Raw genomic sequence first — 18,949 nt, 5'->3', positions numbered from 1 at the left:
CAGGAGGGAAGAATATGAGATTTAAAACAAATTGCCTCTTTAATATTAAAATCAGAAAGCAACAAATATGCTTAAAACCCACCTAGGGGAGCAAAATGCAGTGAAACTCATTTGGCAGCAATCTCATGGTAGAAGATCAAATATTTGAAGCATATGTAGCTGTGTACCCTTTTGACATTTATTCAAGTAATTTTAAGAGAGGAGCTTGCTTCCCTGTGTGTCTATTGCCCCCGTGTGGCTGCAAAGAACTTTTGATTATGTCCCACGATGCAAAGGCCAGACACACCACCAGTTAGCAAGGGACACAAAATAATGGCTGAGACAAAAGTAGATATTGAAAATAATATCAGAATCCTTTGGATTCTTAGCATAGCAGCATTGTCACATTGTAATCTGACCAGAGAAGCTAAGCAAGGGCTGGCTCTGGCCAGAACTGGGATAGGAGAGCTCTAAGAAAAATCAGGTTGCTGCTTGAAGAAGTGTTGGTGGACCAGCAGATAACACTTCCCTTTCTATACCATGATTTTTACACCAACACCCCAGTATGGTGACTGGGGCCACTATACTGTATGAAATGTCATCCAACAGATGAGTACAATTAAGGTCTTCACTGTTTGATCATTAAAGATATCAAGGCAGTGACCTTTAGAGGAGAACTGTTGACCCCAGTGTCCTTGGTCATGTTTACTCTGGACTTGCACAATCTGACCTCCTTGAATTATCGTCTTAACACAATCTGGGAACTCATTCCCACCTCCCTACTTCTCTACCCGAACTGCTGTGTAGTGGGGCTACTGGCACAGAATGGCTACCTTGCACAAACCAGATGAGTGCCGCACTTAAGTGGGAGATAAAGTGGGTCTTCCTCTATGTGAAACCCTTTAGGAGGCCTTGGGACGAAAAGCACTATACATGCACAATATATGTATTATTATTATGTAGTGCACATGATTTAATCATCTGTGTTCTGCCCTCATCATCTTTCTAAAAAGCATAACATTTTTCAAATATCACTTAAGAAAAAGCCCATTAGAATTTGAATAGTAAAGACAACTTTTTAATTAAGGTAAAGTACAGTATGGAAATGTAGGGTGTTAGTTTTTGCTCTTTATTTGAAGAAGGAACTGAACCTTTCACAGTCAACCAATGCACAGCAGGTTATACTTATTTTTTTAGTAATAACAGTAAAAAAAATCAAGCCTTGCGAAGGATCTTGATGTGGATGTTGAAAATTGTCCGTGCTCGCTGCGAAGCGCTTTTTATCGAAGACAGACCTTGTCAGCGTGGTGTCAGAGTCGAGCGCACGAGCACGCCATGGGGTCCGGCGGGAGGAGAGAATGCAGAATCTGCAGCCGGTTGTCGGTGAGGCTCTTGAGCTTCTGGAACGTCCTCTGCAGAGTGCCTCCATCACAGAGGTGGGCATCCAGCACCGCCACCTTCTCCAGGTGGCGCAGCTTAGCCAGGCCCACGAGCTCCTCCACAGCCACATTACAGTGTCTGGAACCACACCCAACACAGGATTGTCATCATCTGTGCAAGTAAATGTTCAGTCTTGTGAATTATAGAGGGTTAATGTTTACACGTCCAATTTGCACCATTTTATTTTTTGGCTAAATCGGTGGAATGTTGGACGTTCATTTTTACCCATCATTCCGCTCTTCCTAGCATTACCTACATCATTACTACAACACAATGCGCCTTAACGGGTTTCACCAGTACTGCACAAGAAACAACCCACTTTCTAGGTACAATACACGCATGTAACTGAGAACAAAAGCATAGAATGTGAAATGTAGCATTCTTAAGCTTCGAAGAAAGCGCTACCGAAGCTGGAGAGTCCGTAGCTGTGGGAAGAGCTGGGGGAAGTCCAGCACACTCCACTGCCTGTCACTGGTACACATGTCCATCTGAAGGTGCCTCAGGCCTGCTGTCCGGCTGCCCAGAGTCTTCATGTCCTTTGCGCTGACAGCTACTCTGGACAAGGACAGGCTTTTCAGACTGGGTGGTATTGACCGTACATACACACTGAAGGGATATCCACCTAGGAATACAAATTCTGTAAGCAACTTGGAAAGCATTAATTAACATATAATGACAATATACGGCAAATAAATATAATTTACACTGTTGCTGAACTGTATATATTAACCACAGTTAAATGGTTATTTCCCTTTCTCATATTGGAAAGCTGTAGAATCCCTCAAAATTCCAAATTAATGCAGGCAAGAACTGTGCACATGATGGCATTTTAGTTTTGCCATTGTTCACTTTAAATGAACGACATACAGAAGTGGATTAATTTTTCTCAAGTCTGACAGAGGCAGAATTTATTTAGGTCCCAACGCCAATGGGAGCCGCAGGAGAACAAAACAGTTCTACAGTTCAAAACGGGTTTTAATGCTTTGTCGGATTTCTGGTTTTCTACCACCAATACAGGAGCACAGGGATTCATATATAGGAGACAAGATGGCTTGACTGATAATATCTTTTTTCCTAGCTCTTTAGATTCTGGAGATATAAAGCCCTGTTGCATTCTGTTTCTCCAAGACTGGGGTCACTATTCTCAAACCTCGTACTTAAATGGCCTAACATTGAAAACAGATTTACCATTGAACCCAACCACTGTGTGCTCTACAGGTATTATGATGGACAAGTGAGAGTGAAACATTTACGTGCAACTGTGAGTTCCGTCAGACATGGGAGTTCACGCACTAACGTTTCCAAGTGACAACTCCCTGAGGCCACTGCTTCAGGGTGGAAGTAAATGGCCAGACTCTGGAGACTGGACAGCTGCTCTATGGACGTCTGGGACAGAACAGAATCCCTGTAGTTCAGGAGCTCCAGCCTTGTCAACCCGAGGCTAGTAGCATGTGGTTCTGTTGCAATCGAAAGCAGAAATGAATCTCTTTTGCAGACAGGTAAAATAAGACTTCTGTTCAACTCAAGATGTCAAAAATGCTATTGTAATAACACATGCTATTGTAGTCACCAGCCAACAAACAACCTGAGAGGAGGTAAACCGAAGCTTAAAAAAAAAAGGAACTGCTGGTGATTTTTATGGGCAACGTGATCTACAGGCTACCCCTGCTGATGAAGCTCATTGGCTACACGGAAATTTCACATGAATTATCTGTGCAGAAACCAGAAAAAATTAAGGGTTAATTCATCCATTCACAGCTATCTTTCTATATACTTAGACACATGACGTGATAAAGGAAATACTTCTACTGATCTAACTTTACAATGCTGCAGTTCTAGGGAAGCAGTACGACCTGACCTGTCTTTTCAGGGGCCACCCTGGGTAGAGCAAAATAGTCAGCTGGCAGGGGGTAAGGTGAAGTTTCAACTTTGAGAGACAGCTCCTTCAGGTGAGGCAGGCGCCCCAACATGTCCTGGAATGACTGCTTAGGAATGGGTTTCAAACCTTCATGGAAAACTAGTGATCTGAGGTTAGTTAGCTGAGAGACGCCGGCTATCAGCTCCACTGTTTGGGAGCAGTGTGGTTCACACAAGGTGAGGTGAGTGAGTTGTTGCAGGGGGGCGAGGAGACTGGGCAGTGTGGAAGTGCAGTGGAAACCCCTCATAACAAGCCTCTTGAGCTTCCTGAATCTCTGAAGTGTCTGGAGCACGCTGTCATTCCGGCACTGCTCTATAGCCAGGGCCGTGAGCCAAGGCAATGAGGTGGCCAGCTGTTCCCACTGGGTCACGCCCGCCTTCACCAGCACAGAACCCGTCCTCCTTCTGCGCAGCGTCGTCCAGAACCCCGAGCTGCCGGCGCTGATTCTCTTCACCACAGCCGGGCTGCTCTTCCACAGGGATGGAAGGTCTATCAGCCGCCTGAAGTACCGGCAGGTCGCCCGAATATCCCCTTTCTCTTTGTCCGTCAGGAAACTGAAGACATGAACCCAGACTTCCTGGGGGAGCTGGAGAGCTGACACAGGCATCGCTGGGCTGCATCTACAAACCAGGTCTCCTCCTGGAAAACATCGTCAGTTTACTCGTTTTTTTGGAGGGGGCTTAGCGTTTTGCATTTGAAGTTATTATTGCAAATCAAATGCAATATTACATATTACAAAGACAAAAATAAATTCAAATAAAAAAACCAAATGAAACTAAATGTAATAGCAGACAGAAGTTACAATAACACGATTAGAATACGTTTTTAAGACGGTAAAATAAAAAAGACACGAGATTTGACATGGAGGGAGATGCTACAATGTTGAGTTGCTTTTGAATGAATCCAAATGAATGAAACGTGAGGACTGATGACTACAACTACCAGATTCCTAAGAGAAACCTACCATGTGACACAGCAATAGTATCCTCTCTAAAATTCCCACTTGTCTTCAAACTGCCAAAAACGTTTTTTTACAAGAACACCTACAACATCTAATTGAAAAAATACTTTTACAGCGACAATTTAGCCAGGACATTAAAAGGCTGGCAACGCCGAATGATAATACAGTGTAGTAAACTTTATTTTTCGATTATTGAGTGTATGAAATTTGTCAACATTAACTATCTAATATAATGCGTATGAATGTATAAACCATCCATTTAGTGTAACCGCAAAAGTCGATGCTCACATACATTTACAATACGAAGAAGGCTTCTGCATTTCGTCGCTCTCCGCGGCGTCATCAACACACGCCACAACTTCTCACTAACCGGAAGTGATGTACTAGTAAATCGGTAGCCAATCCACTGTCCGTGTGTAATATTCAAAATTTGATGTGGTAAGTATAGACTATCAATTTTATTTGGAGATTACACATGGCTTTGTTTTGTTTTGTTTTTTTTTGTACAGCGTAATGTTCTTTTTAAATCCAGTTATTATTTTAGAGCGATGTTTCTTGCTGCCTACAAATGAATAAATGAATGTGGTAGATGTTTTATAAAAGAGAATAATGGGCGGTTATTGCTGTTTGCTAATTCCGGTGTAAAATGATGTCGTCGGTTTTAACCTTTGTTTTTATTTATTTTTTTAAACATCCTACTGCGAATTTCACATATGTCTTTGTTGTTCCCCCAAACAAGAATTTTGAACACCGGTAAACAGATGCGGGTGGAAGTGTCGGAGTTTATCTACTTTACGTTTTAACGTAATTGGTTAACTGACGAGTCATCTGACAGCTTTTCGTTCCTGCAAAAATACTTTATTTTCATTTACGTTTTTTTCTGCATCTAGAACGCGTGACTTGATTCCTGGAAAAACTGGATTCCTTTAGGAAAAGCCATAGGAAATAAAACGTCTTAACATCTTTTATAAAATGTTTAAAACGCCATCGAGAACACCGGATAAAACGGGGAAAAGGTCGACTTTCAAATCCATCCCACTGAGCAAAATCCCACCCAATGCTCTCACTCCGGTGAAGGAGTTACTGAAACTGGTGGAGAGCGACCACTCGGATGAAGAGAATGTTTTGCTTCCGAACGTTCTGCCCGTTTTTGTAGGACCAACAAGCAATCGGACGCCGACACAAGCCAGGATCTCCACTGTGATGTGTGGAGCCCACGACTACAACACGCAGCCCTGCCAACCCCGCAGTATCAACAACATGCGCGTAGATAAGGGCAACCCATCCCTTGTGGAGAGTTTGAAGGAAAATAAAACGCCTGTAAAAAAGTTTTATATAGGAATAAAAAACCACTTCGACCAGAGAACGCCGTCAGCGGGGAAGAGTGCCGGCCAGTCACGGGAGGCCGACAAGGATAGAAAAAGTAGTTTCCCCGTCGCGAGGGAATGGGAACAGCCCGAGACCTTTCGGACGACGGCAGAGACGGAGGACCAGGCGATTATCCTGACCCCTTCCCAAAGACGTCACCCCTGCCAAACACCCCGCAAGGGTGGCCAGCGTGAGGCCGAGCGGACGCCAGTCCAGGCCTTCGGACTGGTGCCGGACCGAGTCACCCGGAGTCCCCTTAGAACAGCTACTGGGTCCAATCCGGTGCCGCCCCGTGCTGCAGACGGTCATTGTGGCGAGCAGGAAGTCAGTCAAGCACCCACGAAGAAGGACAATGAGAAGAACGTGGTCTTTATCGGTAAGTTTTACTTTTACCATTTAAAATATTTTTCTCAAATCGTTTCTTTATTAGGACTTCCTTTTGTGATTGATGTGCTCGCTGGGAAGTTTTTTTTTTATTTCCTCACAGACATCTTGAAGACTCTTCCTCTGGTGTGGCTTGTTATGATTGCTTGAACGTATGTAAGGGTTACTTGTATAGGTTGTGGGCCTGAATACACCCTGTAATTAAAGTTGCAGTCAGGCACAGGCTTTCTGGAGTGTGAGCCAGTTTCAGTGAAATGGACTCAGAATGTTTTGCAATAAATATAATAAGAATTCCTTACACTTTCACAGTACTTTTAAGGACACTTAAAAGTAAAGCACTTTACTGGTAATCTGGACTCCCCTCCACCACCAGCAGTGTGCAGCCCCACCTGGATGATGTGACGGCAGCCATAGTGCACCAGTACACTCCCCACACACCAGCTCTCAGTGGGGTGGAGAACAGAGTGATGAAGCCAGTTCAGAGATGGGGATTATTAGGAGGCCGTGAATAAAGTAAAGATAAAGCTTTGTAAAGGAGACATGGATATTTTGCCAGGATATCTGGGTTAAACCGGTACTCTTTGAGAAACAACCTGGGATTTTTAATGACCAACAGAGAGTCAGGACCACAGTTTTATGTCTCACCCGAAGGACTGCCCCTTTTTACCATATAGTGTCCCCATCACTATACTTGGGCATTAGGGCCCACATAGGCTGCAGGGTGAGCGCCCCCTGCTGGCCCCACTAACACCTCTTCCAGCAGCAACCTTAGTTTTTCCCAGGAGGTCTCCCCTCCAGGTACTGACCAGGCTCACACCTGCTTGAGCGTCAGTGGGCTGCCAGCTGTGAGATGCAGGGTGATATGGCTGCTGGCCAAATAAATAAATATGGAAACAATTAATTTGAAATTGGAGAGGGAGGCTCTCTGATGTTTAACTCGGACGAAAAGATCAATCGATGAATTGCAAGTGTAATGCTGTTTGATAGACCTTGAATTTTTTAAGTGATTTCATCTTCACTTTTAACTTTACAGTACCAACAGTTCCTATTAAGAAGCCAGCTTTTTCTTGTACAAAAAAAGATGATTTCCCAAAGGAGTCTCCGGCTAAGATCTTTGCCCAGATGAAGCGGAAAATTGAATTGCGAAAGCAGAAACAACAAGAGGAAAATCAAATCAAGGCCACAGCGGACTTGACACATGGAGGTCAGTTTCCAATTGTTCCTAAAACAATTTCCTCCCAGGTGTAGTTCATTTATATAATTGAATCCTTATATTATAGGAATTATATTCAGTTGAGGTTTTTCATTTTTAGTTTCTAATCATGTTAGCTATTGCCTTTTAATTACTATTTCATGACTAACCTGCACTCAACTTTAATATTGGGGCCTAAAGGATTATAATCAAAGTCCAGTGTAGCTATTGTCTGTAAGAAAAATAATTTTTAATGTTAGATTTTGCTCTTCACGGTACAGAACAAAATAATTCACAAACCACCTACATTGTGGGCTTTTGGTGCCTTTTAAGTATGGGGATGCTCTACCTCAAACCCTACAGCCCAGTTTTTGCTGGTTCGAACCCGTTACATCGCAAGCCAGCTGCAGCTGGGATCTTCTCCTGCACTGGTATAAAACTGGGTGTTTGGTTTGCTTTAGTCATCCTAGTGACTCCCTTGCTTTTCCACTGGGTGTGTGTACCGTGCAGTGCCTTCAGTGAGAGATGCACCGCTCCTTAAATCGCTGTTGTAAGACTCAGTGGATCTCACTGTGTAAGGTAATGAAGGGCTCTAATAAGTGCATGAGCCAAAGGCGAGTGTATGCTGTCCTAAATCTTACGCTGGGGTAGAGGGGTTGTGCTAGGTTTTTGGTATACAGTCTCCAATTTTTTTTTTTCAATTGTGTTAACTACACCTTACAACCCTCAATTCCACATCCTTTCTCAGGTAATGCACACATTCATTACGAACGGTAAAGCATAAAAACTTTTCGGTCCAAAATGTTGGGTTTTTTTTGTGAACTGCCATTGTGTTATTTGTGGATGAATGAATTTTCCAGGAGTGAATACATTAGTCATCCAATTGTATGGAACCTCAACTTTGCCCATGAAAGGTTTTGGAAAGTGTAAGCGGATAAAAATTGTCATGAGCTCCCGGACTGCCAAATGTTCTTTTTTATTAAATCTATTTCTGTTGTTTTTTTCCCTGAGCAGGTCTGGTAATTGTATCTGGAGTTCTAGGTATATGGTAGAAAAATAGATGATTCCAAGGAGCAATAAAAGGATGGTGGCTTGTGTAGTTCTACATAAAGCAGAAGTACAAACGTACTGATATTACTGAGGTAATATTACTATTACCTTTAACTGAGGGTACGAAGGGTTTGTGATTTGTCTTGCAGGACTTCAGGAATCTAGTATAAACCCAGTGCAGATGAGTGGGGAAGATGGAGATGATGAGATGTCCCAGATATCAGACTCCATTGGGCCGGGGACCGATGATGCCAGCACAGAAGGAGAAACCATCGCAGAGAGCACCACTGTGTCAACAGGCGCTGGGCCAAGTCACAGTTCGTCTTCATGTACTGAATCTACCAATGACTGTGATGACAATGTCCAGAACTTCGAGGTGAACCAGATCCTCCTCCAGTCACCAAGGATCTTCCTTCCTAGGAAACGGAAAGCCACATTTCAGCCTCGGAGCGAACAGGAGATCGTCGAGCCACAGGATGGCCCACACTTTCCTGTTAGTAACTTATTTTGTCTTCTCAGAATCACTCGACAAATCTAGTTGCTAGTCTGAACGTTCTTTGAGTTTTTATCAATATTTTATTTCGGGGGAGGGAGGGTGGTGCCACTTGCAAAGCTGAAATCATATTGGGAATGACCTCTGCTTATTCTGGTTTTATGTGTGCTGATGGTATAACTGTTTTCAAAGAGTCTGATGTGAACGCATACTCTCTGCACCAAAACCGGGACTGCGACCGCAGCAGAAAATTTCCAAGTCTTATGATGGGGGGGGGATTTTCAAAGAGCGTTTGCTTTTTGTGTATTAATTGGACACGTGCATCTGTGGCATGTGTGTATATATATATATTTCAGGTGGGTAGCTGCATCAGCATGCGTATGCTGCAAAAGAACAAGTAATAGGTTTATTCCCTGCTGAAAAGAGAAGAAAGAAAACAATGTTTCAGCCGTGGAGCCTTAAGAGGGAATAAACCTATTACGTGTGTGTATATATATATGTGTTAACTGAGGAATAGATTTGTGATTCTGGCGTTTCCCATTTTGGCTATGTATTCATTAGCACTTAAAAGCAGCATCACAATCAAGACTTTCAACGGCTTCTTCTTGTTTGCTTTTTTCAGGAAACGCATATAAGGCTGCGCAAGTGGGGCATCAGAATCCTAAGCGATGGAGTGTGTGTGGAAGGCCAGAGGGTGTAAGTATTAAGTATGTGTGGTTGAGTGTGGAGAATCGGATTGCTTTAGATTGTAAAGATTTTGTGTGGCTTGCTGTGCAGCAGGGTGCCCACCTCTGCCCCTCTTGGGGGCTGCAGTTCAGCAGATGTTTCAGGAGGTGCTGTCATCCTCTGGATTAAGACTTTACAGCTGTTTAATCTTTTACGGTTGTAAGTAATGAAATTCAGTGACATAGCTGGGAGCAAGGGTGGAAGCAAACCTGAGCTGTCTGCAGCTCTCAAGGGCTAAATCCAAATCCTCTCATGAGGTGTTGTATTAAATTAAATCTGACTTGTGCTTTGTGGTCTCATACTCTGTTTGTTGCCCTTTCCATAGGGTATTGACCAAGACTAACCTTAAGCTCCTTCGGTATTGTTTAGGGACATGAATGGGATTATTTGGCACAGCAACTTGGTTGCAGAACGGATCAAATACAACATTCTGAGGACCATCAGTGGCAGCATTTATGTGTTAATAGGAAAAATGTGCATGGATACCCGACTTTCTAAAGGTAAGGGAATGTTTAAATAATTTAAGATCTTGAATTCAACCAAAATCAGGTGATGGCGTCATCCCCTACTTGTTCCACTATGAAATAGTTTAATTTTTCAAAATAGAGCTGCTATTTGAAACTGAGCTATTTTTCTTTGATTCATCTCTTGGTTTGCCTTTGCTTTTGTGTGTTTCAGCTCTGCCGAGATCATTCCTGAAAAAGTTTTTATTTGGTTTTCCAGAAAAGTGGAAAGATTACATTGAGGACTTTATTCTTAGATTGAAAAGGTAAGCTAGAGATCTGAGATTTGGTTTGTGTAAATAGATGAGAAGGAGATTCTCCCTAGCCACACCATAATATACAGATTTAGTGCAAAGTGCGACACTCTTCGGGCATTTTGATGGCGAGATGGGCACCTTTGAACTGAAATTCATAAGGCCTCTGTTTGAAATCCAGTGCAGAGGCTGAGACACAAAACATACAGGATCCAAAGGAAGGAGAAAGAAAGAATGAGGAGAAATCCTTGGCATCTCGGAAAAAGGCTCCACCTAAAAAACAGGAGCAGCTGGTTAAGGCTAAGTCCACCACACCAAAGACCGAGGACACCAGTAAGTTATTGGTCTCGTTTGAAGCAGTCGCCAGTTGTCAGATTTTGCATTTCAATACTTGCCCTGTCCAGCTGACCACCTTCTCTTGCAGCCATGTAATACCAGGGACCACACCAATGTCCACAAAATCCCCCTTTTAAGTCATTTTTTAAAGTGTAACAATTAGCTTCTAGGTTCAGAACTTCTGACTCAAATAATTTCATTTTCTGTTTCCCCCACCCCCCACTAAAGATGCTTCCATCAGCAGCCTGCTGCAGAGTGACTTGCGCACGACTCGCAGTGGCAGACTGGTCAAACCGCCAATGGACTTCTGGAGGGGCGAGAGGGTGTTTGTGGATTCACAAATGAATCTGGTCTTTAACGAAGGAGGTGTCGATTATTTGGAACGCCATCTCCGTCAGAGTGTACGTGCTCCTTTTTTTTCATCCTGGTTTCGTTCTTCTGTAAGGGGGCGATGGACTTGCAAATGCATGAAAGTGGTTTCAAGGTTTGCTTTTTAGGTTTTGCGAATGTGAGCTTGCTATACAGTAGTCCTCATATCTGAATCTTGGGTTTCCAATCTAAAGCAATAAATTAGTAGAGCAATGCTGTTTAGCAAAACAGGGTGCAGAATTAAACCTTGAATCCATTTTCATAGTTTAGTAGTGAGAGCTATTGTATGCTGAAAAATATTTATTTTAATTTATGTATGTATAAAAAAAGAAAGTTGTTTATAGGATGATTCTATAAGCATTTATTTTCTTTGATAGTATTAAGACACCGATCATATTTGTAATTTGCTCAGGATCAGTGAGGTATTTGATATTCTTTGCTGTTTCTTGATTGTGATGCCGGTCTTCACTGGACTTGATTTCTGATGCTGTTATCGTTTGAGTGATTGATGAGTTTTGGAAGTAAACATGTAGAGTATAACTTTGACCTTGCTTATGCAGATTGCAAAGGGAATCCAAAAGAAATTATCGACCAGTAAGAGCACAGAGAAACCTCAGACGAACTCAGAGGAGAGTGAAGGTAAGGTTTCTGGCAGTAAGGAGTTTAAATAGTACATCAAAAAGCACAGTCTTCACTCTGAAATGAAAAGGTGCAGAGGTCAGTTTTTCCAATTTTATAGGAGTGGATTTTACGACAGGAAAAAAATATTTTCCAATATGTTTATGTTTCTTTAAAACACATTAGACTTCACATATTAATAACATTTGCATTTTCTAAGTGTCTGTAAGCATTTGTGCATAGGGAAGAACTGAACTGCAGAAACTGGTTGATCTTTCGTTAGTTCACTTTTTGTACTAAATGATTCTTCATCTTTTTAAGGGTTTCCACAACTGTATGCAGTGCAGCTGTTATACTGAAGTTTGTGATTCTTTTTTTTATATAGTGCATGGTGACAACGAGAGAAAGACTGTTGCATCCCACAGCCAAAAGCACAACACTAGGAGAGGAAAATTGGACTGCGTCAAATCTATGCAGCCACAAACTGTGATTCTGACACCAATCAGAACCATTGAACAGATAAAAGAGAGATGCTCAAAAAACAATGTAAAGTTTGTAAAGAGGGGTGGTTCAGAAAGCTCTTCTCCCAGTACCAGCAAAAAGCCAGAGGGAACAGACAGTGCGCTATCAGGTAGTGACACTAATGTGTCTTTCACAGTAGCCAAGCAGACAGAGTCCAGTGCTGATGAAAGGGAGAATGTGGTCCTTCAAAGGAAAGTGAAACTGCACCACAGAAGGGGCAGATCCAGGAAAAGAGACTTGAGGGAACATGCCCCTCACAGTACAAATAAGAACCCTGAACAGGGATCATCTGCTTGCAGCCTCACCAGTGTTGCAGACCCAGTCGAGCTTCCCTTACAAGCGTTGTCCAGCAAAAAGGAAAAGTCTAACTCTAAGAGCACATGCCATAGCTCAAACTCTGTGCCGAGATCCAGGTCTGTGTCTCAAAATTGGGTTACAAAGGACCTCCATTCAGCCCAGGAGCTTAAAAGAGACAAGCAAAGCAAGAAATGCTCGCAAGAATCAGAGACTGAAATGAGCAGCTCCAACATGCATCGTTCCTTACGGTCCAGGTCTTCCTCACAACGTAGGAATTTAGATTATATGTCCCAAGAGCAGATGAAAAAGAACCAAATTCAAAAACGCTTAAAGGAATCGGAGACTGAAACAAGCAATTCAGACACAGACAGTACCTGGAGATTGAGGTCTTCCTCACGTAAAAAAAGAGGTTCAGAACACATTAGTGAGCCTCAGCGGATTTTGAGGTCTAAAAGTAGGGAACAGCTACAAGAACTGGAGGCTGAAACAAGTTGTTCAATTGGATTACGCAGCTTGAGATCACGATCAGCCTCTCAAAGAAGAAGACATTTGCCTGACATTGAGAGAATTCAACCTGAACAACAGTGGAATATGCAGGAAACAGAGTCTGAAGAGTGTGCATCAGGCGCAGAAGGTATCAAAAAATATGGAGCAGCCTCAAGGGACCACTCAGAGGTGGTAAACGTACAGAAAAATAGAGAGAGCTGCGTACGAAATCTGGACAAAAAGGTCACGCTGACTCCAAAAAAAAAGTCAACCCCAAATAAATGCAGTTCTTCTAAGAACCGCACAAGAAAGCATGAGAAAGCTTCACATGACCCTGAGCTGGACATCTTTGTTTCTGATCAGCATGATGTTTTAAATCTGCAGCCCCGTTCACATGGCAGCAGAGCTTCAGAGACTGCAGATCCTCTGGATTTTAATAATGGCAACCAGTCAAGGGACACGCACAATAACATGGGGAAAGTACATGGGAAGTTGCCAACACCTTCGTCAGATAAAAAAAAGCACAGACCTACTAAAGGGAAAACCCTAGAAGTGCTCAAGGCAGCAAAGGAGAGAGAGGAGGATGGCGAGGAGGAAGGTGATGCATGGTCTGAGACAGAGCTGGAAAAGCTGCACAAGTAAGAGCTTGCAAAATGCTTCTGAAACCTTTGACCTATTTCCACTGAATGTATATAAGGACATCAGTTTTTTTTATTTAGGTTCTCCAATTAGTTTTATTTTACCCAAGTGATTTGGAGAAAAAAAAAATGTATGTCTCCGCTGATAGCATTAAAACCTGCAACCACACACAGGGGGAGTGAGAAAGTGTACACTGGCTCACCTCTGGACCCTTCCTCTTTTAGCATGTCACAGATTGCCCAGCTCCGCAAAGTGAAGTGCTGATTGTCTTCAATCAGTGAATAGAGGTACATTCCTCTCCTTTCAGGAAACTGGGGAAGGCATAGTACCTATATTCAAATCTTAAATTAGCTCCCTGATAGTTATCTACCCCATTAAGAATGTCAGTGAGAAGGGAGAATGCAGGAGAGATTGAATTACACTGTAAGTGCATTCAGAGGCATTTCTCATACAGGATTTTTAGGCTTGTAATAACAAGTGAGATAAGTTTTACACCACTCTGTAGATTTAAGATTTAAATCTGTGAATATTTTAGTTAAAACAGTGCTGATTGTCTAAAACAAACAGTCCACTGAATATAAAGGAAGCAGCTGTCCTCCAGTTTATCAACACCTACATTTTCTCTGCTGTTTTTCAGTCAGGTGTTCCAGTATCAGTAGCTTTAAATCAATACATTATAACAGCTTCTAATGAATTGCAAATTACTGTAACTGTAAGTGCTTTCCACTTTCCTCTGACAGAGCAGTATCATCTCTACCAAAGCACAAGAGAGGCTTCTGGCTGGATGTGGCCATGTGTGTGGGAACACGTTCTGCTGAGGAGTGCCAGCAGCAGTACACTGACGACTGCACGAGCCACAGGAAGAGCAGAGCAACAAAGCAGAAGCCCTCTTCCAAAAAGGAGAAACCGGGTAAATTTGTATGAGCTAGATTTACCTGTACAGGATATGGTATATCACCAATGAAGCAATATACATGGAACTGTAGTTTAAGTTGTACATTGCTACCTGAAATTTAAACATTTTACAGTGTCATGCTATAGTTTTAAATCAAAGAGTTATGAGTCAGGTTTACTGATGCAGATACTAATAGATCCTATTTTTAGATAATAGAATTAAAAGTTGCTCATATATCTTAGAATCCTGTCTTTTAGCAAACCTCCGCATTTTCCTATCACGGTATTGCAATTTATTAATTAACACAATTACCTGTGTTAGCTTGATTTTGTACTTGGAACTAATAGGAAATAGGTACAACAAACATTGCTGGAGCAGAAATGTGAAACAATCATGCATTTTGTGTAAATCGTGAGCTTTCTCTCTCATCGCCTTGTTCTCCGCGTTGTTCTGATCTCCTTTTGTGCTTCTCCGTTGCTGCAAAAGGACAAGAACCGGTCCGGATCGATGCGAAGGTGGGGACACTGAAGAGGAAGCAGCAGCTGCGGAATTTCATGGACCAGATGGCCAAAGACGATCACGACGACATCTTCTCCGCCTCTCCGATGCAGAGTAAAAGAGTGAAGGTATGTGATGGTTCTGCCGCGGCCGATGAATGGTTTTGATCCAGAGCGCCTCAGTTCTAAACGGCGGTGTAATACTTTTGGGAATATCCTCCGCATCCTAGAATGTGTCTCAGTCTTAAAAACCCTGGATTCCGTTTTTTTCATTTTCTTTTCCAGCTGCCTACCCTCTCTGGAAATGAAGACAATGCATTCCAGCTTTCAGACTACAACCCACAGACTCCTAGCACTGCGAGTTCGTCCTCGGTGAAGACCCCCAAATGCCTGCACATCACCCCAGGCATGCTGGGCACCATAGACCGGTGAGAGGATATCTGTATTATACAGAGAGAGCTTCTCGGATGTCTGACATACCGGGGGATGTTTTAGAAAGTGAATTCAATAGCCAGGCAGCCAGAAGTATTACGGTTATGCTATCTATCTGACTAAGGGTCTGCCTCAAATAATAAGTAATTTCACTAAAGATTAGTTCAAGACGTGTGCTAATAGTTACGATCTCTGCCTTGACACAAACCCATGCAATATCCCCCCCGGAAAACTGTGATTCATATGCTAAAAAGAGCCTTACTCAGCTAGGGGAAAAAAATGTTTCTAATTCTGTTTCTCTGCTTTTACCAGAAAAAACAGTGACAAGTATGTGTATCAGCTGCAGAAAAAGCAGAAAAGGGGAAAGCAGAAGGCATGGGCTAACATCAGACCACAAGAGGTATGTATAACGGCACCAGCACACATGTGGACAGTGATGGATGTGTTAATATGAACTGGCTATTAATAACACTCAATATTCTGACATGGCAAAGAATCATTTATACCTCATGGAGGCCAATTTCAAGTTATGGACAGAGTAGGAGAACAGGGCAATTGATAAGGGAGGAGATATAATGACCTTCATCTTTCAGCAGCGCTATTTTGCGTGATCAATGTAAAAACAAAAGCAAGTATCAGTCTGAAAGAAAGGATGAGAAGAATTCTCAAAACAATGCAGTGAGACACTAGGATAGTGGTGCACAACCAGCACCGGAGGGCTGCTGTGGCAGCAGTTTCCGTTCCTGCTCGGCTCTTAATGACATCATTGAGTTAAACATTGGCTTCACTGGAGGGGTTAAACACGTCTCGCAGGTCATCAGCATTGACTGTAACAGTCCTAGAACGCCTGCTAGCTTCTGCCACTTAGTGACTTGGAGTTATGAATCTGTGCAATAGGATACATTCTTCCTTCATCTTGCATGCAGCTGAAACATTCCTGGTCCTGCAGGGCTGTCCTGTCTGCAAGCTTTCTAGGTCTTCAAAACTGCTCCTGAAAACCTAGGTAAAAGGACCAAATTGGCACCTTTAAACCGATAATGAGGTGATTTAAGTCGTTAAGACCTGAGGATGGAGTGAGTGCTTCCAGGATTGCCCACCCCTGGTCACTGAACGTATTGTTTTCCTCTTCGCAGGACTTTAAGCACATCCCCACACCCTCAATCAAACGTGCGGCCAGACGATTCGATGGTACGTATATCTCGGAGTGTGTAGATCATCAAGCTGGATTTGGGGGATTTTTTTCCCTTCTTGTATGTTAGTGTCTTGTTTTCTCATTGATGTTTCTGAGGCGTGACACTGCTTTAATGTTTCCGTTTGCATTCCAGGTGAAAAGGAGGCGTCTGTGGTCGGGAAGCTGTTCACAGCAGAGCAGCCGCCCGGCAGCGACGAAAGTACAGAGGACGACTATTATTTCCTGATGGATGACTAATGTGTGCATTCTATTCTTGTATTTTAACCCGATTCATTTTACCTGGTCTAATATGTAAATAGCTTGTACGTTTTTGTCTGCAGCACCAAAAAAAAAACCAAAAACACAAGTGGAATATTTTCATACTTAAAAGCAAAGATGTGGATTTTCATGATTCTGACTGTTCTCTTAAATATATACCACTTTTTTAATTCTAAGGACAGTGTTCTTTTTTGTAGATTATAAGTAGATAAATAGAACACCGTTTATTTTTTAATGTGATCTTAGCTGCAGTTCACTCTTAAGCCTTTTGAGTGCAGCATTTGTGCGCTGGAGGTGCTTTGCTTCAGTGCTTGAGCAGTCAGGCCGTCGGCTTTGTCCACTCCCAGCGGCCAGCGGCAGGCAGCATCTAGGTGCATCACAGTGGAGAGCAGCTGGGATCCCGAGGTAAAATAACAGCTGGACCAGGCAGTGCATAGCCACATGGTGAGATCACAGCTGGCCAGGGCCAACAAGTGCCCAGCTGCAGCTCATGATGTGTGGTCTGTAGTGCCCAGGCTGCACTCCTGACAGGCTCCCCTCTGCAGCCCCAGCTCAGTGCAGAAGACCTCTACCATCGCAGATTCGTTCGTCTCTCGGCACACGAGCAGATCTCTTTCTGCCCTGTATATTGTGTATATATTCAATAAATGCATTTGAATTCCAGTCTTGATCTCCAGTAACCCAGAGTGGAAGAAAATATAGCTATTGCATCTCTCAAAAGGCCCACCCAGTAGAACCATTTTTTTTAGAGCAAAATAAGACTTGTTTTAAACTTCAACACGTTTCTTAAAATGACGCCCAACATGGACCTGTGAAAATGGGGACTTTTATCAATAAATCGCGTGATATTTCCTGTCTTCTTCTTCCTGTCCTGTTCAGACTTTTATTTGGCTGTTGTATATACGTTATGGTCTATGCATTATTGTATGGTTTTCTAAATCTTTACCCTTGTTTGTAAAATGGTGTATTTTATTAGTAATTATAGAAGACTTTTTAAACTTGTATTAAAATGCCCTTTTTATAATGGAAACTTTGATTTAAAGAAAAGGTTTTTATGACAAATCTGTTTATAAAAGAGCTTTCCTATATAAATCCACGAAGAGAACATTTGAGTCTTAAGTGCTTCTATGCCTTTTCCAAGAGAACATCCATCTAGCTGAAGCCTGCTCCAGCTCGGTTGTATCAGAAGGTGCCTTGAATACCGTGGAAATTAAAATTGGTTAAAGGATTGCGGGATGTTTGATATAAAACTAAGAACATTTTAATTGTTTAAATCTATTTTACCGTGTATCAGTGAAATTAAGTATTCGGAGGTTAGTAATTAGGAGTTTTAAATGCTAACCTAGATTTCAAGTTTGTGTCACTTTTTGCAATTCTACAAACTGCCACCTGGTGATGTTGTCAATAAATAGAATGAGACCTACAAGAAAAAAACATTCATATTATATATTTTGAAAAAAGCTCGTCGTTTCATCTTTTTGCATGTTTCGTCTACCACAAATATCTGTAAACAATCTACTTAAAAATAAATGGTTTAAATAGGATTGTCTTCGAAATGGTACGTTAAAAAAGTCTCTTCAAGTCACTTCTGCCGTAAATGAATAAGGTTGTTTTTTATACAATTTCATGGCAACACTTTAAAAAATCATTTATCAAAATAAGGTTCTTGTTTCAGTGCTTTTTTATAAAATAAGTTTGGACCTCAGAGGTTTTACTAATTGACCTTGAGGAGGTGTCTGTCGTTGTTTTCGTGCATGTTAACTTCCTGTATGTTCTCATTTGAACAACGGCTTCGTTTTCCACTTCAGTTTCCCTTCTCTGACAAAGCGCCAAAAACGCCCCCTTTTTTTGTATTTGGAACTATTTTATCATAACAATGAACAACAAATAAAAAGTTGTCTCAGTAGAAAATCTGTCTTCAGCCTCAGGAACTTTTGGTTAATAATGTCGTTCACAGCCAGCCTTTTGCGGTTCATTACATGCAGCAGAGGCTGTTTAGATCAGAACAGCAGATCCCATAGCTGGGCTCCTGGCTGTCTCTGTATCTGTCCAGGTATCTTAGGGGTCGCCAATGTGGGTACTCCTTCCGTGGAGGATGATACGCAGGTGGTCAGTCGGATTCAAACACCGGTTCCTTCAC

General features: G+C 42.3%; 2 protein-coding genes across 7 annotated transcripts; one reads left to right on the top strand and one right to left on the bottom strand.

The window, feature by feature from the left end:
- Positions 1-1,041: 1,041 nt before the first annotated feature.
- On the bottom strand, positions 1,042-5,858 carry LOC148653284 (uncharacterized). 5 transcript variants are annotated; one of them, XM_088648089.1, is made up of 5 exons: positions 5,762-5,858; positions 3,278-3,976; positions 2,673-2,876; positions 1,825-2,041; positions 1,042-1,497 (listed from the first exon to the last, which is right to left on the bottom strand). In XM_088648089.1, the coding sequence occupies exons 2-5, from the start codon at positions 3,942-3,944 to the stop codon at positions 1,290-1,292; spliced, it is 1,296 nt and encodes a 431-aa protein (XP_088504215.1). In that variant the 5' UTR covers positions 3,945-3,976; positions 5,762-5,858; the 3' UTR covers positions 1,042-1,289. The 5 variants fall into 5 exon arrangements, with proteins under 5 accessions (XP_088504215.1, XP_088504216.1, XP_088504212.1 ...); XM_088648090.1 differs by lacking the exon at positions 5,762-5,858 and adding an exon at positions 4,591-4,679 and having other exon boundaries at positions 1,825-1,969; XM_088648086.1 differs by lacking the exon at positions 5,762-5,858 and adding an exon at positions 4,591-4,678.
- On the top strand, positions 4,687-17,472 carry mis18bp1 (MIS18 binding protein 1). 2 transcript variants are annotated; one of them, XM_088648084.1, is made up of 17 exons: positions 4,687-4,736; positions 5,189-6,042; positions 7,084-7,254; positions 8,442-8,785; positions 9,408-9,481; positions 9,881-10,011; positions 10,190-10,280; positions 10,450-10,601; positions 10,833-11,005; positions 11,534-11,612; positions 12,250-13,534; positions 14,276-14,445; positions 14,917-15,056; positions 15,213-15,355; positions 15,672-15,759; positions 16,493-16,547; positions 16,685-17,472. In XM_088648084.1, exons 2-17 carry the CDS (start codon positions 5,271-5,273, stop codon positions 16,786-16,788), a joined length of 3,972 nt encoding a protein of 1,323 aa, XP_088504210.1. In that variant the 5' UTR covers positions 4,687-4,736; positions 5,189-5,270; the 3' UTR covers positions 16,789-17,472. The 2 variants fall into 2 exon arrangements, with proteins under 2 accessions (XP_088504210.1, XP_088504209.1); XM_088648083.1 differs by having other exon boundaries at positions 11,977-13,534.
- The last annotated feature ends 1,477 nt before the right edge of the window (positions 17,473-18,949 follow it).

The sequence above is a fragment of the Lepisosteus platostomus genome, chromosome 10, assembly GCF_059453375.1.
Source record: "Lepisosteus platostomus isolate fLepPlt1 chromosome 10, fLepPlt1.hap1, whole genome shotgun sequence".
Lineage (NCBI taxonomy): Eukaryota > Metazoa > Chordata > Actinopteri > Semionotiformes > Lepisosteidae > Lepisosteus > Lepisosteus platostomus.
This window is presented reverse-complemented; position numbering and strand designations above follow the sequence as displayed.

Excerpts from the sequence above, each read along its gene's own strand:
- LOC148653284 (XM_088648089.1), bottom strand. The coding sequence starts at position 3,944 with ATGCCTGTGTCAGCTCTCCAGCTCCCCCAGGAAGTCTGGGTTCATGTC. Across the intron at positions 2,877-3,277 it reads GGTGGCCCCTGAAAAGACAG|AACCACATGCTACTAGCCTC; the intron begins GTCAGGTCGTAC and ends CGATTGCAACAG. Across the intron at positions 1,498-1,824 it reads CTACGGACTCTCCAGCTTCG|ACACTGTAATGTGGCTGTGG; the intron begins GTAGCGCTTTCT and ends GTGTGGTTCCAG.
- mis18bp1 (XM_088648083.1), top strand. The coding sequence starts at position 5,271 with ATGTTTAAAACGCCATCGAGAACACCGGATAAAACGGGGAAAAGGTCG. Across the intron at positions 8,786-9,407 it reads AGGATGGCCCACACTTTCCT|GAAACGCATATAAGGCTGCG; the intron begins GTTAGTAACTTA and ends TGCTTTTTTCAG. Across the intron at positions 16,548-16,684 it reads TGCGGCCAGACGATTCGATG|GTGAAAAGGAGGCGTCTGTG; the intron begins GTACGTATATCT and ends TTTGCATTCCAG.